General features: G+C 35.2%; 1 protein-coding gene across 2 annotated transcripts in view; it reads right to left on the reverse strand.

Moving 5' to 3' along the window:
• Positions 1-10,413: 10,413 nt before the first annotated feature.
• Phip (pleckstrin homology domain interacting protein) overlaps positions 10,414-25,690 on the reverse strand; it is a 119,054-nt gene continuing 103,777 nt past the window's right edge. For both annotated transcript variants that reach the window (XM_057766557.1, XM_057766556.1), the window contains exons 36-40: positions 24,653-24,805; positions 23,795-23,958; positions 23,069-23,328; positions 22,322-22,519; positions 10,414-15,901 (exon numbers count right to left, since the gene is read on the reverse strand). In XM_057766557.1, the coding sequence (XP_057622540.1) occupies positions 15,264-15,901; positions 22,322-22,519; positions 23,069-23,328; positions 23,795-23,958; positions 24,653-24,805 (1,413 nt within the window). In that variant the 3' untranslated portion in view covers positions 10,414-15,263. The remainder of the gene's footprint in view (positions 15,902-22,321; positions 22,520-23,068; positions 23,329-23,794; positions 23,959-24,652; positions 24,806-25,690) is intronic.

Consider the following 25,690-nt stretch of genomic DNA (forward strand, 5'->3'; position numbering starts at 1 on the left):
AGTGAGATGACTCTGTCAATTCTAGGGTTTTAGAAGTTGCTTACAATGTGCCTCCTGTTTACTTAGGTAATGTTATATCCTTCTGGAGTCTTTGATGGAGTTGAAGAATATAGTTATAATTATAGTTTTCCTTAGTTATGCTAAAGATAAAGTAGATATAAACATTGCAACTGTAATTCTTGCTTGATACCTGTCTTGTTATATGTAATTTTACTATGTTAAAGTTAAAAACCTTCCCTTTCTATTTAAACAGAAAAGTGGAGGTAATGTGGGATTCCTCTCTATATGCTGTGAATACCATTGGTTGATGAATAAAGAAAACTGGCTTGTCCTGATAAGGTGAACTGAGCTAGGTGGGGAAAACAAAATGAATTCTGGGGGAAAGAAGGGTGGAGTCAGGAGAATCAATGGGGCAGCTGCCAGAGATAGATGTGCTGAAACTTTGCTGGTAGGCCACGACCTTGTGGTGGTGCACAGATTAATGGAGATGGGTTAAATTAGTATGTAAGAGCTAGGAAATAAGAAGCTAGAGCTAATGGGCCAAGCAGTGATTTAAATAATATGATTTCTGTGTGATTATTTTGGGGCTGAGCAGCCAGGAAACAAACAAGCAACCTCTGTCAACAATCCTGAAACAAGCTAATCATCTCAGAATTAAATCTTCCAGTTGCCATGTGGCTTCCCATTTAGTGCAGCAGATGGAAGTGCGGGATGTCTATCTTTCAAAATAGAAGTGTCCTTTAGATATAAAATTCTATTACCTCTCCTCTTTGACTATTTTGGACAGGAAATATAAACATAGTTCTTGCATTTTATATACATCCATTTTATCCTGTTCACATTAATTGCAACTTACCCTTTATCTGTCCTTCCCACCTCACTGTCAGTTCCTTATGTTGGACAGTTTTTCAGTGTCTGGAAAACTGTCAGATATTATACTTTACTTTCAAGCCACAGGACCATCAGTAGCAGAGTAGCTGAATGCGAGTTTGCACAGAATCAGAAAAAGGAAAGACATGGTATTGATTCCAAATATCTGTCCATTTATATGCAAATGTCCATTTACATGCAAACATCTGTGTTTGCATATTGTCTTTAATGGGTATGCTATTTCTCCAAAATTCATCTTTCTCACAAGAACATCTAAGCAAAGAGTACAAGAGGTAGAGTGCTTGCTGACACACCTGACGCCCTGGTCTGTAGTTATGTGAAAGCATACATTCCATTGTGTGAACTACTCTCACTGTGTTACAATTGCATCAGCAGTGTGTCTGCTCTGTATCTCCTGATGCCAGTGAGGATAACACACATTTGTGTTCACCAGCAGGCAAGCCATAAACTTCTGTCCAGAATAAAATATGTTTTTGAAGACCTCATGTAGCTACTGCAAAAGAACATTTAATAAATTTCATTAACTTACAACTTTTAATAAATATGCTTAAATTGAGTTTGTTTCCATTGGGATTAATTTAATTCCAAAGCTTATTTAGAAAATTGTATTTGTACTTGATAGTAATAATGAATGTGTAGCACATACACAGTTATACTTTTTCCTTCTACTAAATAAATCATATATATGTATTACAATTTCATCTTAAAATAATTAGTGCAGTGATTCAAATAAATCAACTCTAGCCCAAGGAAGGAAAAAATCATCAAAAGCATTTTTTAAGTTAATGCTAAATTAATCATGAAAAGTTCAAAGTAGTACATTCCAAATGGAGCAGGGAATGATGTATAATTAATTCAGAGTTGAATGTCAACCAAATGAAATTTTAAAAAATCATTCTTAATCTACCAAATACCACCCTACCTCAATACCTGCAAAACATATTTCTTCATCTCCTTGGTTCCCATTCCTAAAATGATATAGTCAGTGGGTCCACATTCTTATGATTTGCAACATTGTACCCATTCCTAAAGTGGTAGATTCAGTGATACAGAGTCATGTGATTTTCAATAGCCAATTTTAATATGCAGGTGAAATTTTTAATGAGAATTTCTTTGAAAACCACAAGATTGGTATAAATTTGAAGAATGACTATTAGTTTCATTATGGAGAAAATTTGAGAAGTCACAAAATTTTCCTCTTCTTAAACATTGTAGTCATTTAAACATTCCTTTATTTGCTGTTTAAGAATAAATAGAATTGAGTCTACTCCTGATTATTTTATCTACATGATCAGGTGTTTCACTGGTCTATATTGACTTTTTAAAATTTTTTATTTTTATTTCATGTGCGTTGGTGGTTTGCCTGTATGTTTGTCAGTGTAAGAATGTTGGATCCTCTGGAACCGGAGTTACAGACAGTTGTGAACTGCCATGTGAGTGCTGGACACTGAACCCAGATCCTCTGGAAGAACAGCCAGTTCTCCTAACTACTGGGCCATCTCTCCAGCCTACTATATTGACTTTTAATAGTATATGGCTCTTAATTGTTTGGAGATGATAGAGCAAATGCTACAGCAACCACACGACTGACTGACAACAAACACCTGCAGCTAGCTCTGAGAGTTGGACAATGTTTGCCTTCATGCAACCACAGAATCCCTGCCAACAGTAAGGTAGAAAGGCCAGAAGCACCCATTCACAGGGACCAGAGTCACTTTTCATTCTGGAAGGAGCAGATGGTAGCAGTTGGAAATAATACATTTTTTGAAAGACAATAGTTATTGTTATAGGTTTTATGATATCACTTCCAGAAATCTGGATGGAAACTAGGCAGTATTTTCAATGCTAATGTTTCAGTTTCCTGCTTATAAGATTGTTGGCTTTTATATTTGAACACTCATAGGCCAGTGGATGTTAAGACTAGAAAGAACTGTGAGCAAGCTAAAGAATCATTAAATCATCAGAAAGATGGGATTTAATATAGTTGTTGTTAAACTTGAAAGCAATATCACCTATTTAGAAATGGCAAATGCTAAAATGCTTGAAATGAAAAAAAACACGATTAAATAGTAAGACCATGTTTTTCATTTAAGGAAAGAAATTCTGACATCCCTTTCTCCTTCCACTACCCTGCTTCATGAGCAGTACAAAGCTGCTGTTCCCAAGGATGCCTTTTCTGCAGTCATGTGTAGTCAAGGCAGACAGCCTCCAAGTTTGTACATGGTACCTGACATAACTGAGTCTCCCATACCACAGCCATGGCCAGACATCGGGTCACTATTGCCAGTGAGAAGTTGAAATGACAGAAGGGTTTTCATGACTGATTTGGCAGAAATGAGCTTTGTAATTTTAAAACCTTATAATGGTATTAACTAAAATCATAGAAACTAAGAATATTATTCATATCATAAAGTTCTATTATTATACTCTTTTCCAAAAATATATCCATCTTTTTTAGCCAAACCTGGAACAAATATTTAGAATAGATGTCATGTTACCCCAATTGTTTCTCACAGTTTACTCATAGAAAGCAAAACAAAATAAAATAAAATGTAAAACACATACTCAAATTGAAATGCAAATTTCCAAGTGAATTCTTTTTTCACGACTTTAAAGGGACTTTGCTTAGGCATTTTACATACCATTAAGACATCTTGCCTGTGGCCAACAGCTTCCTTACACAGAAACTATTTAGCTACTTTCATTTTCAAGAGCTATTGATGGGTTTAAACCCATGGATGCATTATTATATCGAAATTTATATAAAAATCATATGAGAAATCTAGATAGCAAAATTGAAAAAAAATATCAAAGCAGAGAAAGGGATTACTCTTCTGACATATTCCATTACTACTGCTACTTAGGATTTAAGGAAACTCAATCGGCCTTTCTCTGTTTATGTAACAGGCTTGTTCTCGCTGTTGCCCAGAACACCGAGGTTCAAACAATCCTCTTCTCAGCCTCCTAAGCAGCACCAGCACACTATTTCGTCCTGGTAAACAGCTCACCTTTACTTTGTTACCTAAACGTAGAGTGTTTATGTGAAGATAACATGTACAGACTACTAGAATCCTGGTAAACCATTTTAAAGATTTGTTTTCATTATTTTAAAATTATGTGTATATATCTGTGTGCGAGTATGTGCACACATGTAGCTGCCCTCAGAGAAGAGATGTCAGGTCCCTCCAAAGCCAGAGCGACAGGCAGTTTTGAGCCATATGATGTGAGTGCTGGGAACCCAACCTTGGTCCTCTGTAAGAGCAATATTTGCTCTTAACATCTAAGCTTTCTCTTTTGCTGCAAGAAGCCTGGTAAATCTGATAAATCAGAAAACAGCTTTCCCAACCTTTATTTTACACCCAAAATATCTAAGTAAAATGTGTTTTATAAGTTAACTCAAAATAATTTTGTGAAAAGGACAAAGGTAAATTGAGTAAGAATCCAAAAACAAAATATGAGAGCAGATTATATGCGCTAGTCTTTCCCTTCCTGTGTGTGGTAATGAATGCTTTCTATGAGCCATATATGCCTGGATTCTCCAAAGCTTTTCCAGCAGTCATGGGTACGTGGTTTGATGTGCTTAGCATGCTTGGGGTTCTAGGCTCAGCTGCCAGCACCCCTCTTCAGACAGTCAGAACTAATAAGCAATAAAAACTTTAAAAGCAGCATGTATGTCAATATGGCAAAGGTTAGAACTGTCATTTCTAAGAAAGTCATATAATTTATCTAAGACTAAGAGGAGCTGGGCAGTGGTGGCACACACCTTTAATCCCAGAGGAGGCGGAGGCAGGCGGATCTCTGTGAGTTCAAGGCCAACCTGGTTTACAAAGAGTAGACCCTGTCTCAAAAAAACAAAACAAACAAACAAACAACAAAAAAGACTAAGAGGAAAAAGACCTCTTATAAAACAAGAGTATTAAAATACATAAACAGACATAATAGCATGTTCAACAAATTTACAGTTGTACTTAGAGTAAGGCATCACAGTTCAAGAATATTTCATTTGAAACACAATCATTCAATTTGTTTACATAACATTTTTCGGGACTTTTTTTTTTGTCTTAAATGACCTAACAAAATGTTTTTTTGTTCTGATTAAAATTTATACGGTTCATCAAAAAAAAAAAAAAAACACCAAATGAATGTGTTTAAAATCACTAGTAGTTCTAACTGGGTGGTGGTGGTGCACACCTTTAATCCCAGCACTTGGAAGGCAGAGACAGGTGGACCTCAGTGAGTTCAAAACCAGTCTGGTCTACAAAACAAGTTCCAGAACAGCCAGGACTTTTACACAGAGAAATTGACTCAAAAAATAAACAAACAACAACAAAGAAAAACAAAAAATAGCTAATAGTTCTCACATATGCATATTTTCCTATCATATGGGAATCAAATCAAAGGTGGTGGTGACAGTGAACACAGGAAACCACGACACTGGGATATAAGAAGAAGCCTAGGATACAGCCAAACTGTTCAAATAAATCAAGTTTGGGAAGAAAGCCACAGAACTAGCCGATCTTCAGGATTAGATGATAGAAACAAGGTGAAAGGATGTCCAGAGAACAAAAAGCATATGTGATCCATCTCACGTGCTGAATATAGCAGGGCCTTGAAGGGAAAGCGTGGGGGGGGGGGGGAGAAGAGCTAGGCCATGATGAGTACGTAAAAGAACACTAAAATCATTTGTATCACTGCAACAGTAGTTTCCAACCTATGGGTCCTGACCCCTTTGGCAAACCTTCATCTCCAAAAATATTTACATTACAATTCAAAACAGTAGTGGAGTTACAGTTATGAAGTAGCAACAAAAATAATTTTATGGTTGGGGGTCACCACCACATGATGAACTGTATTAAAGGGTGGAGCCTTAGGAAAGTTGAGAACCAGTGATCTAGAAGAAGCAAGTGAGCAACCGGCTATCTGTTTAGAGGACAAGAAAAACCTGAGATGGTCAAAAACTTGATAATTAAACCCTTAAGAAAGTATGAAACTTTTTTGATATTTGTGTTAGAGGTAATTAGAAGGCCACATGGAATAAGAAAAATATTCTAGGAAGAATGCTTCTTACTAAAACTTTTTCCTGAAGGAGTATGCTGGCTATTTTTTTTTTATCAACTTGACATAAACTAGTCACCTGAGAAGAGGAAACCTCAATTGAGGGATTGCCTGTATCTAACTGAACCATGGGCATTGTTTTGGGAGGGGGTCTGTATTTTCTTGTTTGGATTGATAAGGGAAAGCCCAAACAAGCCCACTGTGGGCAGTGCTAGCCTGGGTTGCATAAGAAAGCAGGCTGAGCAAGTTATGGCAAGCAAGCTATTCAACAGGATTCCTCCATGGCCCCTGCTTCATTTCTTGCCTCTAATCTCCTGCCTTGATTTTCCTCAACGACAGACTTTAATCTAAGTAAACTCTTTTCACCCACAATTGCTTTGGTCACTGTTTTATCACAGTAACAGATCCAGCAGCTCTCTAATTGGACTAAGGCCCATTCAACAGGAGGGAAAGCGTGCCTGGTACTAGAAACCTAGCCAAATACTCGGAACTAGTGAGGTCAGGGATCTTAGAAGATAATCCACTGCTGCCACTTCATTAAACCAGCACCATTCCTAATTATATTCTGAAACCTATGCTTACGCCCACAGATATGTGTAGCTCTCACCCTTCATCAGAATAGCTTTTCTTCACAGCAAGTGGAAATATTACAGAAAATCACAACTAGACTTGATGCAGACATAACTGCACCCAAAGCTCAGGGAACAATGTGGGAGAGTGAGCTTTACAGACTGTAAGAGTCAAAGAACCAGAATGTCTGTTGTGAGTCCATGTCTCCTAAAAATGACTGCCTAAGACCTGAACAATGACAATACACACACAAATAAAAATGAACTTAGCATGGTGTTTATATATGCGCACCTTTGTATTTATGTAATAAAGAAAAAGAAGTCATCAATTTCTGGGATTGGGTAGACATGGGAATGGTGGGAGAAAAGGGAAAGAGGAATTGATAAAACTATATTTTAATTAAAATGTTAAAAATAAGAATCATACAGAAGCTAACCCAAAGAAAATCTTGACTGAAAATAAATTTTAACTTTGAAGATTAGTCATTATTTGAGTTTTGGTATCATGACATCCAGGATATTAAATAACTTGCTATGGCAGCCATAGCTTCTGAGGAACAAGAGTGCTTCCCAGGCTGCAAAGACCTATCCCCCCAAAGTCTGACATTGCTATGCTGACCTCAACAGAGCTCTTTTGCCTATAATTCCATTTCTACTGCTCATTAGTTGATGATCTCATTATGTAAAAAATTCATTCACTACAACATTAAAAAATTAGAGCACAGCACAGATATACAGAATTGCTTATAAAATTTCTGATAAATAGTCCATTTCCTTTCTCAGGTGAGTTATATTACTTAGAGTATAAGACAATAAATTTTGTAGGTACCAATTTAAACAATATCAGGTAAAGTTTAGGTTTTTATAACCTAGATATTATAACTGTTATCAAACTGTCATCAAATGTAAACTTTAATCCACACCACAGAGTCTGTAGAGCAGGCTGAAGGCAAGCCATTGAATTATAAACATCTGAAATTGGCAGATATTCAAAGCCAAAAATTGAAAAAGATGACAATTCTGTAAAAGTAAGATCAAGACCTCATGATTCAAGTAAAGCCGGGGCCTTAAGATGGGAAAGCAAAGCATGTTGTGCCTGGCAGAACTCCATCTACATGGAGCTTATTAGACCAGAGCCCCAGAAGCTGCATTCCGAACCTCATGAGTGGATGCACACGTCCTTTAGACTGTGCCTGGTCAAAGTAACCTGAGGGTTTCTAAGTTGGTGCTCATCTGAGACAGAAGCAACTCCTGTCAAGAGTTGCCCCAGCAGCTCTACCCAACTTTCCTCGGGTCTTAGGGAAGGTAAAAACACTCCCCAACCTTTCCCCTTCTTCATTTGGGGGCTGACTTTATAGTCACACTAACAGATCTCATACCCTCTACTGGCTCCCTCTTATTTTCTTCACAGGTATCCTTTATTAAAATCCTTAAACATTTAATATCATCTTGGAATCTGCTTTGTAAGATCACAGATTAACCCATAAATACATCATGATTTATTCCAAATGCATGAAGTTTTGTTAAATTCTAAATTAAAAAATGGCCATGGACACTTAAAGTTACTATCGATTTTGTCTTTTATAAAAAAAGACCCCAAATCAGAACCATCTCTAGAGGATAATGCACAAGTCACTATTCAGTCAGTTACTTTGACAGGAGTTAAATTCCTTGATCCATTTTCTCTAATGCAACACAACTGTGCTGACCTCTTGGAAGTTGTAAAAACTAGATGAATTTCACAAATATGCAGACTAGTGCTGAAAGTATCATTCTTAATAACAACAAAAGCCATTGTTCTTATTATCTCTAAGTTTGGCACTGGAGAAAAGCCTAGCAAGAGATCTAGGACAGGAAATACATATCTGATAAAGAAAAGCAAAACAAAAACCCAGAAGACTGGCTAGCACTGACCAAATCTGTTCATTTAACTAATAAGATTACAGCACTTGCTTCAAATTTTGCTGTTTTTAAGATTTTGCTTTCTCACAAGGCTAGATCCTAAATTTAGAAAAATTAAAACTTCAGGATCTTTTACATTAAAACTATCTTTGAGATTTCTGCTTGGAAAATGACATACTTTACCGTTTTTAATTAATAGTAAACAACAATTTACAACGTTATTACAGTAATTTGTAACATCTCATCAAAACTTCAAAGATTCAGCAAATGTCACACTGCAATTTGACTATGACAAAACAGTTTGCTTGGTGGTCTATATCAAAAGGTAAGTTTAAGACCTAAATACAAAATTCAAGATTCAGATAAGACTAAGAATCGCTGCTTGGATTGAATTAGACTTTAAAGATTGACTCCAATATTTTACAATGAAGATCAGACACAAAATGGCCTTGCTAGGTTACTTACTCTTTAATGTCTGGAATGTCAAACTCCCGTTTTTCAGTTTAAAAAGCAGAGCTTTCATTTCATCATGCTTATAAGCCCAAGACACTAATAAATTGTATCTTCCTACAACCCTTTTCCTTAAATAGTGCCAACATATGGTAGATGTGTTAAAACCAGAACTACAGGGTCCTGTAACTAAGCTTAGTCAGGGGCTTTGTGGACTTTAATCTTACTGTCCTTAAATCCTAGGGAGACCTAGATGATAAAACTGATGTTATGAGAAATCAATTCAAACTGATGGCTTGGAACTAATTTTTCTTGGCTGTTTTTCCTAAGTATGTATTAGGTGCATCAGTATAATTTAAAAAGAAAATGTACCTGAAAATCATTACTTGTTTCAATTTAGAAATGTATTTGTAATTAATAATTTAAATGCAACTTCTTAGGGAGAATGATTAGTAGTAACACAAATTACCACTATGTTTAATCTTACTTGGAGCAGGAGGGCCTTCTGTCTATGTGTTACTTTCATTGGTCAAATAAAGAAACTGCCTTGGCCTTTTGATAGGACAGCAGCTTAGATAGGCGGAGTAGACCAAACAGAATTCTGGGAGAAAGAAAGCAGAGTTAGGCAGATGCCATGGCTCCCCTTTCCGAGATGGACTCTGGTTAGACTCATCCGGGTAAGCCACAGTCAAGTGGCAATACACATGAACGGAAATGGGTTAAGATGTGAGAGTTAGCCAAGAAGAAGCTAGATATAACGGGCCAGGCAGTGTTTAAATGAATACAGTTTCTGTGTTATTACTTCCAGGGCTAAGCTAGCCCTGCAGGAGCCGGGTGAGATGAAAAGCAGGCCTGCTCACCTCATCACTACACTTAAAGTCTTACATGTAATTCTATATAATATTCATCCTAAAACTGGAGATTCTTAGAGTTCTTAAATATGTATGCCAACCTAAACAGATTGGTAGGAAAAGAGTAAAAAATAGCACTTTTCTTTCTTTTTTTTTTTTTTTTAAAAAAAAAGCACTGTTGTTTGAGACAGGGTCTCATGTAACCCAGCTGGTTTTGAAATTTTGATCCTCTGGGATTAAAATATGCACCATCATGCCAAACTGTAAACAGGATTCTCACAAATCTGTAAAATGCCTTTATAAAACTTCACCTTTAAGTAAATATTTATGCAAAGTGTTCTCTTGACGTGTAGCCCTCATAAAAATATAATAATTATTACCAATGCAATAACTTATGTACAACGAGCCAATAAAGCTGTTTTAAATAGACACATAGAAAGGCAAAGTAGTCTTTATTTTTAACCTTTAGTCACTCTGGAATTACAACAGGTGTTTGAAATCTTCGTTAGTGATTTTAACATTTCACAAATAGACAGAAAAAATGGAACCTCTAATGAACTAGAATTTACATAATGGCTTCTATATCACAATTGCTTTGGTAAGTTGCCTACTGAGTATGTACCAATTGTTTAATGTTGCCCAAAACTGACTAAAACAAATAAAACAGCAAAGAAATCATGAGGCTCTACAAAATGGCTTAGAAAAACAAGTTTTCTATTTATTTAAAAATAAGTTTATAGTTACTACATTGCCAGGATGGGAATTCTTACACATACATTCTAGTTTGTATAAAAGGATTCCAAGAATTATGCATCAAAACTAACATAGAAAGTGTCCACAGAACAATAAAGAAAGGTCCAATCAGTATGTACAAAAAGAAAGGGCCTGCTACCTCAGTGCAAGACTGCCGTTTATGACATGATACTCCAGGTCTAGAAAATAAAACAAAAACATCAATAAAGCTAAATAATTTTTTAAAACTCTGTCACTTATTACATACAACAGATTTGCTTGTGTTTAACATTGCTTTCTGTACAAAATAAACATAATTTTAATTTGAAATGTGTCAGTTACAACTTTAACCCTTTAGGTCAGTTGCTTTTTAAAAATTGAGCTATGTCCTACACATGTCTAAATATCCCATGGTGGGATTTAGTAGTTTTCTTAATAACTTTTTAAGACCTGTCTCTTCTTGCAGTTTCAGTATGGTCAAAAAACGTAACATTGTATCTTATTTTTTAATTTATTGTTGTGATAAATCAACACCCACATCCTTGAAAGTAACCAGCATGTGTGTGCATCTGCCTTGTAAGTGCATGTACTATAATACAATCCTGAACCTATCTTCTTAGCTCTTTAAATGTAGAAACTCATCCATAGACTACTATGTATTTGGTTTGTGCCATATAAGGTTAATTTCCTGATATTTTTATCTGCATTAAAAAAGTATTTCAAAACAGCTATTGAAACTAAAAAATATATTTATAGCTCAGATAGTCTACTCACTGTAATGTGTGCAGGTTCACCTCCAGAGCGCTCACAGTGGTACTTACAGTCTTCTGACTCAATTTGACCTCTTCCTGGGGTACTGTACATAGTTCAAATTGATTTTTTCATTTGGAGCACTTTGTTAAGTATAATTAAAAACAAAATAGTTTCTTAGTAAATGCATTAATTTTAGTTTAAGTCATCTAGAAATCGAGAACTTTTTTTAAAAAAATGCAAACAAAGGTACCTTCTCCACTTTTAGTGTAAGACAACTTATTACCTAATCAAGCTACTACTGTTCGCAACAGCTTCTAGATAAATTAGGAGTGATATTCTAGACGAAAGTAATCCCCCAAGCCCATTCTCACTTTTAAAATAGTATACTTCCTGCATATAGGATGAACACTGATAATAGCCCTTTATCACCCAATTACCTTGGTCCATTCAACCTACTAAAAATAAATTTCAGGTGAACAAGATATTAAAAATCAATTTTTCTTTAGATAGAAAGCTTAAAACCAATTCCTTTCAACTTAACATTTGAAACAAATTTATAGATAGCTATGGATGTATAAAATGGAATGTCAAGAACAATACTGACTGAAATTAATCATACAAATGCTGCTAACATCACACAGGGCCAAAATTTGATTTCAGTAGACCTGTGAAGGTATCTGGTTAATCTACGATGCTGCAGCTAAGGGACAGTTCTGTTAACAATTCTGTGGAAAGGGAATGTGTTTGCTGTTCACGGTTTTACATAATTTCCAAGTATAACTGAATCCAGTCAATCTCTTAGGTCCAATGTGGCCTAATCACCCGACGAATGCTCTACAGTTATTTAATTATAGTAAGACAGTTCTGTAGTAATCCAGTCTTTAGAGTCACAGTAATACACTGCAATAAAAACAATGGCAATAAGGCCTTTAATCTTCAGTATATGCATATGCAGAGACAGATTGCTCTAGAGAAGGCTGTGAAGGGTGAGATTTTAAGAACCTACATTTCCACTTCCAAAGGCTGGTAGATTAAAACTTTAAACTACCCTGTGACAACATTTAAAATGCTATTAAACTCATGTTCTGTGAAGTCAGGATAGCATAAAAGAACACAATGGTTGAATATTAGACATATAAACTGATTTTGGGAATGTTGATGCTGTTGTAGCCCTAGTCTTGAAGTTGGTTTGCAGCTAAAGGTAACTTTGAACTCCTGATGGTCCTGCCTCAATTTCCTGAACGCTGGGATTACAGGCATGCACCACTGAGCTCAGCCCGAAGACTGATTTTTTTTTTTTATGTTCCATGAACACAACACATTTTATTTCTGAAAGTTTCAGTAAACTTGGTATTTTTCTTATTGCTTACCTAAGACAAATGCCATCAATTCCTTCTGGTCTATAAACATACATGATGTTATTGTCTCAAAGGAGACTTTTCCAAGTGGTAAAACCTAAAACATGATGACTTAAATTTCTTAATTCAACTTTTACAATCTACAGAAGCTAAATTATAAAAATATAAAATCTGTATCTGGTATTAATATATCTTAAGTGTTTCAGTTACAAATAATCTGATCCAAGTCATTTTGCTTTACTAAGAAACCAGTGTCTGAAAAAAATGTCCAAACATGGTCATAAATATACAGTGTCTTTAAAACAGAAATAATATATTTCCTTGTTATAAGAAAGATGGAAATATTTATTTCATTGCTCAGAAGTTGGAACTATCTGTCACCATCCAAGAGGTCCTCCACACTAAGACTGTGTGAGCTTTCTTTTACTGAACACACCTTACAACTACATTTTTTCTATAAAAATGGATTTTAGTCTATTTTTCTAATACAATGCAGATAACATCAGGAAATTACATTTTTCAAATAGATTCCCTTCAAAAGCAACTAATTACTTTAATGACTTAAATTTCCAACATACACACTATCATTTTCAATAACGGTGAAATTGACTCATTTTTCTATATAACACGTCATCCATTTCTGCATTATGAAGCGTTAACTACTTAACTTCAATTATATAGTTCAATATATTTGTTAGAAAAAAATAAATGTACAAAAACCTAAAAAGTTTGAAATTATTTTTCAACTGTAAAATCATAGCAATCCAGTTAAGATCTGGAAAATGGTTCACTTAAGTTTCACTGGAGGGTTTCTGTACAAATTTTGTTAGAAATGATCTAAAAAGCCCAATGCATCACTTTTCATTCTTTGAGACAGTTAAATGACAGATAACATTTATCCTTATTGGAAACAAGGAAATAATTATATAATCTAATTATATATTTTGCCAAGGTTCAATTAAAGACTTTATTCTCTACATCAGGATCAGTCATGCTGATATATATTTTCCCCATTCTTCCTCTTTAAAAATGTAGTATCTGAAAATTTTGGTTACATTTTTTGTACCATATCAGTCCTCAGAAAATACTACATTCTTAAAACTTAAAAAAAGTAATTTTAAACAATAGAAATGGCATTTACGTTGGTTTTCAAGGTATAAAATAACTAATGTACCATAAACAAATAAATAACTGCTCTCCTTTTCCATAGCAGTACATATAGTAATACATTCTCCTAAGTCATATAGTTATCATTTACAATAGACAACTTAATTTTACTAATGATGCAAAAAATAATAGAATACAAGGCACAATCATTAAATGGGCGTTTCTCTTTAGCGTGTATATTGATACCAGCGTGATAAGGATACCGTAAAAAGTGCAGAAAAAACACAATGTGCAATGAGACCAATGTATAAAACATGATTGCATAAAAAGTGATTTGGCCTATTTTTAACTTTTAATAGTTGAAAATAACCAATCTTTTTCTTAAAATTAAACTATAAAGTATGACATTTTAAAATTGTTTTCATTCTACTACTATCTAAAAAAAAGCCTGAAAAAAGAATGTATACCTGGGTAATAGTACTTAAGTATGCATTTGTGTATATATATATTTATATATATATATATTCATTCACACCCATTTATCAATATACACACGCACACAGACATGGTTCTTTGTAAGCATTTTAGCCTATTGGATATGTCTGAAATTTAAAAATGACATTAATCAACATCAAGTAAACATCAAATTTCTTACTTTTTTTCCTGTATTTTCCTTGAATCCTTTAACCACTTAACCACTTTCTCTAAGATATCTCTGTCAAAGGACCCACCAGTGCATTATTTCCCTACTATTAGTACCAAAAAAAGATACAACTCAGCATAATCCTGTAATAACTTGCTCTTTAGAATATATAGCTTTTCCAGTATTGAAAAGTGTATGCTGTCCCGACAGTCAAAAACAGGCTTTCCACTGCACTGATTCTCAGTCTTTGGCACAATAAACAGAGACAGAGTGACTGATATAAGAATCAAGGTCTGAAAAATTAGACAGTCAAATGTTTTCCAATGTGGATATGTTTTCTTTGCATCAATACATTTTCTCCTAAGTCTGGCAGAAATGGAGTAAAATAAAGCTTCCTCTAGATATTCTGTGTTGAACACCCTACAACTAACATTCTTCAGGATAACAAATGGTGGAACTTTGAAGCTGTCTTTAGAGGAAACGTTTAATGTACTGCTACTGGGTAATAGCTTTCTTCCTAAGGGCATGACTTCTGCATCAGTAAAAATGTACCTTACTTGGTCAAAAATAATTCACTTTACCAGGAAACATTCTATCACTAGTAATACTTAAGAGTGTAGCAGAACTGTCTCTTCCATAAATAAACCAAGAATTTGTAACAGGTTCTCAATTTCAAACTGTGAATGAAATGAATGTGAAAATGATAACCTACCTAAGGGCAATAAATAGCAAACATTTGAAATATATATGTATATAGATTTTTTTCATTCAAAGACGTAAATTATTTTCTAAATTTGTCTTTTTTTATTTTCTTTTTTGCCTCCTTTTTACCCAAGTCAAATTGTAACATTCCCTAATCCATCATAGCAGCCAGGAAGCAGAAACCTTAGTTCTACTAACTCCTTAACTGTACCTGCTTCACAGATTTTGAAGTACAATATTTTACTTCCAGCTACCAACCAATTAAATTAGCCTTTGCTTTTTCAGTCAACTTTCGGACCCGTCCTCTACTAGAAGTCCCAAAAGTCAAAGAGGTGTCTTCAAATAACAGTTGCCTCTGCTCTTCTTCTGAGTCATCCTCATTATAGAAAGCTGTCCTTCGACCTTGATTTCTAGTTCTCATGTGAGGTTCACAGCCTTTGAGTTCTTCAAACTCTTCTTCCTCATCTATAGGACCATCTGTTTTTTTCCGGTTACTTCTCCTTAACACTTTAACATTTGTAGGAACTATGAGTTCTGAATCTAGGCTTTGCGTTTTCATCTTCCTTTTGGGTTTTCTACCTCCACGACTCTTTTTCTGTAACAAATCCTCCTTAACAACATTAGTTTCAGAAAGAAAGTTGCATGTTGAAGAAGGAACCATGTCAGTCCTAATTGGAGGCAAGTTATTTTGCTCAGAGTTTTCTTGCTGTGCACACTGCAGTTTCTTGGGCTTTCTACCTCTCTTCTTGTGTGTGACTTCACCACTGCTGGTGTTAGCTTCTGCCTTAGGCTTCCTCCCAGGCCCTCTCTTCACAAGTTTTGATGGCTGTCCTCCATGGCCATTTACTTGAATGGTTCCTGCTATAAGAACATTGTTCTTACAATCTCCTGAAAAGGAAAAACAGTACACTTAGGATGTTATTTAGCCTTCCAACTAATCGGTAAAGGCACTAGAATACTTAATAAAAAAACTTCCACTAAAATAAGAGAATTGTTCCTAGATATTCATTTTATTTTTAAAAATTTATTAGTGCACACCTTTAATTCTAGCACTCAGGGAGGCAGAGGCTGTAAGATCTCTGTGAGTTCAAGGCCAGCATGGTCTACAGTGAGTTCCAGGACAGCCAGAGATACAGAGAAAAACCCTGTCTTGAAAACAAAAGACAATTAACAAAAAAATTATTTATTTGTGTACACTTGGATGATGATGATGACTTGTGTGAGTAACAATTGAGTCACCATGCAACTGTGAAGTCAGAGGGCAACCTTTAGGAGGGAGTTCTCTCCTACTCTCACATGGGTTATGAGGACAGAAATGAGGCTCCCAAACCTGTGGGTCAAGCACAGTTACCTGCTGGCCCACTGACTGGTCCTTTGGAAAAGATGCTTAAACAAGACAGAAAGACAGACTTAGAGACAAAGGACCCAAGTTAATGGTGTCATTGATAGCAAAGAGTAGAAATTCCATGTCTACCTCCTTTATTACACATTCTAATGTATTAAGAGTTTTTTGAATTGCATGAAATGATCATGTTCATTTGCAATTTATCACAGCAAAGTTTTTTTATTGTTTAACTCACTTCTTTAGTATCACTTTTAAGAAGTTTAAGTCACAGGAAAAAGTTCTTAGCATACTAATTTTATGACCTTTACAATAAATAAGCACATTCATTAACTGTTACTTTCTTCCTTCCAGTCATTTCATCAGTGAGAAGAAAATTCAGACAACAAAGACTGGGAAAATTCTACCTTTTATTTCATCTCCTATAAATATGACCACAATAACTTCTATTATCACAGAAGAGTCTGGAGTCTCAAGATCTCTGTATGTTCCCTGGACATACAAAGAATCTTTCTTTTTATTTTCCCTACTCAAGATATTTAAGAGTGTATTGATGTGGGAATCCCCTCTGTGTGCTGTGATTACCATTAATAAATAAAGAAACTGCTTTGGACCTATAGCAAGGCAGAATTTACGTAGGCAGGGAAAGCTGGACTGAATGCTGGGAGAAAGAAGGGTGGAGTCAGGGAGCCACCATGGAGCCTTGGCCAGAGTCAGGCATGCCAAACTTTGCTGGTAAGCCACTGCCACGTGGTGATACACAGATTAGTGGAGATGGGTTAAACTAAGATTAAGAGTTAGCCAATAAGAAGCTAGAGCTAATGGGCCAAGCAGTGATTCAATGAACACAGTTTCTGTGTGATTATTTGGGGGCTAAGCTAGCTGAGCAGCCTGGATGAACAAGCGGCCCATCCTCATCCAACAGTATATCTGCTGTAGTAATTGATATCAGTTACTCTCCATAAAAACTCCCATGGCTTTGACACTCCTTACCTACTCTTGTACTATACATCTACAACTGTATAAATAAGTTATAATTGGTTACTTTAAGAAGACTAAACAACAACAAAACTACCAACGGCTGGAAAGGTGATTAGTTCGTTAAGTGCTTGCTGTGTACAACCAACAAAACTTAAGTTTGGATCTCCAGAAACCACCAAAAAGCCAAGCATTGTGATACACAATACATAAGTCTAGTGCTGGGAAAATAGAGCCCAGGGGACCATAGAGCTCCATGGCCAACCAACCTAGCAAACTGGAGAAAGCCAGGTGCAAAAGGTCTTGTCTCCAAATATGAGGTGAGTGATTGAGAAAGACACTTAACATCAACTACTGGCCTCCTCATATGTGTATATACCCACACACAAATCCATATTCAATGTAAACAATTGAAGAGCAATTTTTTCTTTTTATATGCTATTCAAATAGTCTATCTCTTCATGTAAATGAATGGCAAATGATAATCTCTAATCATTCAATATTGATACAGTATCAATCCTGTAATGATGACCAGTATTATCTTGGTTAAAAAATCTTACTATTAACTAATTCCATGCTAAAAACCCAAGAAATAGAACAAGTCAGAACAGGAAGTGCTGAGAAAACAAAACAAAACAATCCAAAAAACGCAATCTCCCCAAAACAATTTTCTTCAGATCAACTATTTTATATCCGTAAGGTGAAGGCATGGTAGAGAAATGTGAGAATGTGCATAAAGTAGCAAAGAACTGTCTGCAAAGCAAAATGCCTGAGGTCTGTGTGCTATTTTTGCTCTACATGAAGACAGACAACTGATGAAGACACTTAACTAAAAGGCATAAGCAGAGGAATTGGAACACTCAACCCCTCCCCCCCAAAAACCAAAACAAACAAACAAACAAAGGTCAATTATAACACACACACACACACGAGAATTCAGGGTTTTTTGGGAGTTTTTTTTTTTTTTTTTTTTTGGTCTGTTTCTTTTGAGATACTGTGAAAAGATCTGGCATGCAAATTATGGGCATTAAAAATAAACAAACAAACAAAATACACACACAGGAATATTATGCTAGAATTTCCAGAAACCACAGAAGAAATTGTCTCAAACCTGGAGGAAGAGATGCCTTATTCAAGAGGTCTAACTGAACACCAAATAGAAAAGACCAAAAGAGAATAGAAAACAAACAAAGGCCACCCTAACACAACATACTGTCAAAATGTTAGAAGCACAGAATAAAGGGTACCGAAAGAAATGTCAAGTCACTCTCGAAGGTACATCTACCAAAGTAATACCTAATTTTTCAACTATGATGTTTAAGGCAGGAAGGCCTTAGAAAGATGTATTCTAAGTTCTGAAAGCTTATTCTGAAAGCTTAAGCTGTCAACTTAGATTATAATATGTAGCAAAATCTATTCATAGAAGGAGAAATCAAAACTTCCCAGGATAAAAATACTTAAAGGAATTTAAGAACACAACATCAAGTACTACAGATAATGGGAAAAATATATAGAAATGAAGAGAAAGATAAACACAATCACAGGGGCCATACTAAAATATTACAAGTGGAAGACCTGTATGACAAAAACTTTAAATCTTTGAAGAAAGAAACTGAAGAAGACACCAGAAAGTGGAAAGATCTCCCATGCTCTTGGGTAGGCAGGATTAACATAGTAAAAATGGCAATCTTACCAAAAGCAATCTACAGATTCAATGTAATTCCTTCCAACAAAATCCCAACAAAATTCTTCACGTACCTCAAAAAAACGACACTCAACTTCATAAGGAAAAGCAAAAAACCCAGGATAGCCAAAACAATCCTGTATAATAAAAGAACTTCTGAAGGCATCACAATCCGTGACTTCAAACTCTACTACAGAGCTACAGTACTGAAAACAGCCTGATATTGGCATAAAAACAGACAGGAACTGAATTGAAGACCCAAATATTAATCCATACATCTATGAACACCTGATTTTTGACAAAGAAGCAAAAAATATCAAATGGAAAAAAGAAAGCATATTTAACAAATAGTGATGGCATAACTGGATATCAACATGTAGAAGAATGAAAATAGATCCATGTCTATCACCATTCACAAAACTCAAGTTCAGATGGATCAAAGACCTCAACATACAGCCAGCCACACTGAACCTCAAGTGAGAAGTACACTTGAATGCACAGGAGATCACCTCCTAAATATAAACCCAGTAGCACAGACACTGACAGAAACAATTAATAAATGGAACCCCCTGAAACTGAAAAGCTTCTGTAAAGCAAAGAACACGGTCAATAAGATAAAACAGCAGCCTACAGATTGGGAATCCTCACATCAGACAGAGGGCTGATCTCCAATATACAAAGAACTCAAGAAATTGGTCATCAAAAGAACAAATAATCCAATAAAAAAAATGTAGTACAGACCTAAACAGAGAACTCTCAACAGAGGAATCTAAAATGGCTGAAAGACAAATGTTCAACATCCTTAGTCATCAGAGAAATGTAAATCAAAACAACTCTGCAATTCCATCTTACACCTGTAAGAATGGCCAAGATCAAAAACACCAATGAAAACTTATGCTGGAGCAGTTGTGAGGTAAAAGGAATACTCCTGCATTGCTGGTGGGAGTGTAAGCTGGTACAGCCCCTTTCGATGTCAGTATGGCAATTTCTCAGAAAATTAGGAAACAGCCTTCCTCAAGACCCAGCAATACCACTTTTGAGTATATACCCAAAGCATGCTCAATCAGACCACAAGGACATGTAGTCAACTATGTTCATAGCCAGAACCTGGAAACAACCTAAATGCCCCTTGTCCAAAGAATGGATAAGGAAAAGATGGTACATTTACACAATAGAGTACTGCACAGCAGAAAAAAAAATAACGACAGCTTGAATTTTGCAGGAAAATGGATAAAGCTAGAAAACATTGTTTTGAGTGAGGTAACCCAGACCCAAAAAGACAATTATTATATGTACTCACTCATAAGTTGTTTTTAAACATAACGCAAAGAAAACCAGCCCACAAATCACAATCCCAGAGAACCTAGACAACAATGAAGACACTAAGAGAGACATACATGGATCTAATCTACATGGGAAGTAGAAAATAACAAGATCTCCTGAGTAAATTGGGAGCATGGGGACCATAGGAGAGGGATGAAGGGGAGGGGAGAGGAATGGAGGGGAGCAGAGAAAAATGTACAGCTCAATAAAATCAATTTTAAAAAAAGTTTGTTATTGAATGTGTTTATATAAGCTATGTGAACAAAGGAGATGGAGAGAATTGGAATGAGAGAATTAGAGCTAGAAAATTGGAACTAGAGAACAAGACTAGGAAATTTAAAAAAAAAAAAAAGCAAGACCCTCAGATTGTATACGTCTTTTTCCTTTAGATAGATAAGAAATTTTCCTAATGTCCTTGCTGCTCTAAAGATATTTTTTTCTGCAACTCTGGATACAATTCTGGAGCTGTTCTCACAGGCTGCAGCAGAGACTCGATCACTTCCTTTGGGGATGTGGCTGCTAGTATACTGTAGACGTCTTAGTAGGTGATCCCAAACACATGTAAATAACGGCAGTATTAACTGGACTTGGGGTATTAGAGGAGACTATGGAGTTTGGAGGGAAACATGGAAGGTAATAGTCAGAGTCTGTAGGGTAAGTAATGGCTATGATCAAAATATATTGTATAAATATATTAAATTTTCAAAAATAAGAAATTAAGAAATGCAAAACTGCCATGATCAAAGTCATCTGCTTATTAAAACACTAAGCAAGTACATATGGCAAGTACAAGTGATTGCCTTTCAGAGGACCTGGGGTTTGATTTCCAGCACCCACAACATGGTTAACAACTATTTCCAACTTCATTTCCAGGGGCTCTGACCCCTCTTCTAGCCTCCATGGACACTGTATGCCATGTGGTTCTTAATACAAACATGTATCCAAACATATAAAATGAAAAACAAAATTTTAAGGATTCCTGGAGATATTTCAAAAGTTAACAGATAATAACAGGAGATAAACAAGGAGAGGGAAAAAAATAAGACCATCCAAAGAAGGAAGAAGGTAAAGATATTTAGAGACTAAAGTCATTCCAGATGAGGTATAACAAGAAAGAGAACAAGGGGATCAGATGGTGGTGGCACATGCCTTTAATCCCAGCACTCAAGAGCAGAGGCAAGTGGATCTTTGTGAGTTCAAGGCCAGCCTGGTCTACAGAGTCTACCAGGACAGTTAAGGCTGTTACACAGAGAAACACTATCTTGGAAAATAAATAAATAAAGCAAAACAAGTGTGTGTGTGTGTGTGTGTGTGTGTGTGTGTGAGAGAGAGAGAGAGAGAGAGAGAGAGAGAGAGAGAGAGAGAACCAGTGAGTTACCATTTAGTAAAGGTCAGTGTGTTTTATTTTGTGACTAGAGAGAGAGAGAGAGAGAGAGAGAGAGAGAGAGAGAGAGAGAGAGAGAGAGAACCAGTGAGTTACCATTTAGTAAAGGTCAGTGTGTTTTATTTTGTGACTTCTGGTGTAGTAACAGTTTATATTTTTGTTTATATTATGTGAATAATGCTAAACTGGGCTAATAAAATCCAATTTGGAGTATGTTTTTGTTCAGGTTTTTAAAACTAGTTAACAACATTTGAAGCCTTTAATTCTAAAATACATTTTTACTTCAATATAGATTTTTTAAAATCTTTAAAATTTTTAACGAAAATGTTTTGCTTTTGATACAAAGCTGCAAGTTACTAGATTTATAAGATTACACACTTTAACTTTTAAATTGACATCCCACAAAGCAAAATTAAAGGCTAATGCCTATAAAAAACATTTGTTGTAAGAAGGACCTACTATATAAAAGTAACATTTTTATTTTTACTTCTTCTTTTTTTGAGGCAGGGTACTCATTATGTTGGCTTACCCTCAGACCTGTGATCTTCCTGTCTCAGCCTCTCTACTGAACAGCCGTGTATATAAGTAACATTTTACCTTGATCAATGACAGATGATGTCTTTGGAAGTGTAGATGCTTTTGAGAGTACGGAAGACTTCATTTTACGCTTGACAGGCCTTTCTTTTTCCATGTTTTCTTTTGCAGAGCTATTCCTCGTACTATGGCCAAATGTGGGTTGATCAGGGCTTGAAAGAGTATTCAAGGCTTTGGAATGTTTCACAGAATTCTCTAGCACTAAAACACAAATGTAAAAAGATGAGAAGGTAAGACTTGGTGAACTCAAAATAAGCAAAAGGTCTGGGATTGCTTCTAACGTGAACTGCTTCAATTAGCCAAGAGGACAAAAACTGAGCGATACTTAAGGCTAGGCTTCTTCACAAAATCTTTCTTTTGTTGTGCTGGGATATAACCAAAAGCCCCTGCACACTAAAGAAGCCCAGTAATCTACCTTATAGTAAGAAACAAATACAAGAAAATTTTAACAAATACAGTCCAACTATAGAGGCTTGCTCCTCAGTTTAATATTAGGAGGCAAGTCATGACAAACTGCTAGCAAGTCTAGGGTTTATACTTGGCAGTCTCTATCAGTTTGTTATTGTTTTGACCTACAAAAATATCCCTAAACCTCAATTTTTTTTCTCACTTAACCGATTTTTCAAAAAGAGAAATAACAATAAAGAAAACAACAGCAGCTTCAGGTAATTACTGAAACCTATGGAAAAAATCAAAGTTTTTCTTAGAGAAAAATTACACCTAGATGTAGAAATTGTGATTAAATCTTACTTGTTTTTCCTGGCATGGCAGATGTATTAGTTTTCGAAATAAAAGTTTTTGTGGCTGAAGATGTAGATGGCTGCTCAGTGACAGCTGGATCTACAGTCACACGGTTGCTCCTCGTCCGAACCACAAAATTGGATTCTGGTTTACCATTTATCTGAACAGCATTATGTCTTGGCAGTACTGATCGTGTAGGTACAGAAAATGAAGAGGTAGATATTTCAGACTTCAGCTGGGGTTTTAAGATCCTTTTTTTCCTTTCAGGGCTGTAATAGGATTAGATTACACTGGTAAGTCTTAAAAGTTACACACTTAACAATTCTCCACATATATGTTAAGAATTTTATAATATTGTTCAATTCAATATTTGTAATATCATGAAATATGTTAAAATATGAGATTTATAGTGGATTTCATATGGTTGTGAGCCTTTGAAAAGTGAATATTTAGTGAAGGATCATCATAAATGCTAGTTATATGGCAGAAAGCATGATGCCATAACTATCCTAAAAATGTTGTTTTACTGTATAGATATAGCAGTTTGAATTTAAGCACTTACACCAGTAAAGCTTTAGTTTAAAAGATTAAAAATCCTCCACCATAGGAACTTGCATGTCAAATTTATCCTTCTGCAATATAGGGAATAGTAAAGGAAGCATTACAAACCACCAAGTTCTGCCATTTTGGACGACAAAGTCACAGATTAGCTAATATCTAAAAGACACTAAATACCTTGATGCAGCACTGCTGGAAAGGGAGCTGCTTCTATTTCGTTTCTTCCTCCTTTTGGGTATGGTATTTCTTTTATGAAAACGAAGAGCAGATTTATAATCTGACAAAACTGAACTAATGTGTTCTTCAAAGAAAGCAGACAGGCGTAAACTCATGCTGTAAATCTATAGAGAGAAAAAACATCCATAAAACTGGTTTAACATTCTTCAAAAGAAAATGTCTATTTAGTAAAGACTATAAATATTTTTCTGGTAAAATTTTCTAGAATTTAAATACTGGTGTTTGTATTTCTTTTCAGTTTCTTCTGATACAAAGTAAACTAAAATATTTTTTACAACTAAATTATTTTAAATTTAGACATTTGAGATTTAACAGAAGACTCAAGTTAGAAGAATAGCAGAATTCCTCTTCTTGAACTCTATCATACATAAACTATCCCAAAAGATTGGAAACCTTTCCCTTGCTACCTAAGACTATCATCAATATGATCTCTTCACTCTTGTACTGCCCATTTTCTGAAGCTGAGTTCTGATCAAAGGTAAGTGGCAGCCTCAACTTTTACAACTTCTTATCAATTGTTTCTACTCATTAATATGGAATTAGGTGAAAAAGTTAAGCCCAGAAGGCTCTATTTAACAAGACAATCATACTGTCTTTAAAAGTAACTATTCCTGAAGTGATAGCAATGCTTAAATGACATCTGTCTGCATCACAAAAAAAAAAAAAAAAAAAGCACAGCAGAAAGCAGGTCATCATAAAAAATAAAAACATAATAGCCAGTTAATTTTATACAAAGTTTTAAGTAAACATATTCAGAGATTTGACATCATTTGAAAATAAAATAATCTGATGACATACCCTTGATCTTTTGCTTGGTGTATATGCTTTAGAATTACTAAAAATGAGCCTGACATCTTTACATAACTCCATTGGTGACTCATAATTCCCAGCCTCTAAAGTTTCTCTGACAGTAGCAAAGTCCATTGGAGTATCAATGATGTCTCTGTAGTCCTAAGAGAGAAAGAAAATAGTATTACTACCAAAGTATCCTTTTCCAGCACAGGTATTCATAGGATTTCTAGATGTTAAGTCACAAAACTATTAATAATCATTTGTTAAACCAACAACAGTAAAACCTTAAAAACTTCAGTTCACTTATAAATCTAATAAATGTTCACTGAAGCACTATAAAAGTATAAAAATGATACAATATGTAAATTTAAGAATTATACAATCAAAGTGGGGATAGACGGATGGCTCAGTAGATAAGAGCACTTGCTGTTCTTCCAGAGCACCAGGGCTCAGTTTCCAGCTCCCACAAGGTGGCTCATGATCATCCTTTCAGTTCAGGGAATTCAATGCTCTCTCTTGAATTCTGCAAGCATCAGGCATACACATGGCATACATACATACATACATGAAGGCAAAATACTAATATGTAAAAAAAAAAAAAAAATCTATAACTCCCCAAAACATCCCATCTCAATATAAAGGCTTTGAAGTTAGAGCAACTTCCAAGTTTCAGAATTTACCAAATTATGTATTTTTTAAATAAACAATAATAAATATAAATAGATATCAAAAAGCCTGCACTCTGGATATAAAATAAGGCAATAAGATGGAACAAAACAAGAGATAAAAGAGGAGCTAATGATCCTGCAGTGTACAACTAGTAATGTCGTACTACAGAGTATACTGAACCTTTTTAACAGCACTAATTTCAGCTTTTGATTATTTCACTCCCACTTCCTTTTGCATTTACTGTTCCTTTCCTATACTGAGAAGTGAACATACATTATTGATTTTAAGAGTTCTGATATACTGCAATACACCCTTAGTTTTAAAATTTAGAATTTTAAAATTCCCTACACTACTGCAAATTCTGATATTCAATTT

The sequence above is a fragment of the Chionomys nivalis genome, chromosome 4 (genome assembly GCF_950005125.1).
Source record: "Chionomys nivalis chromosome 4, mChiNiv1.1, whole genome shotgun sequence".
NCBI lineage: Eukaryota > Metazoa > Chordata > Mammalia > Rodentia > Cricetidae > Chionomys > Chionomys nivalis.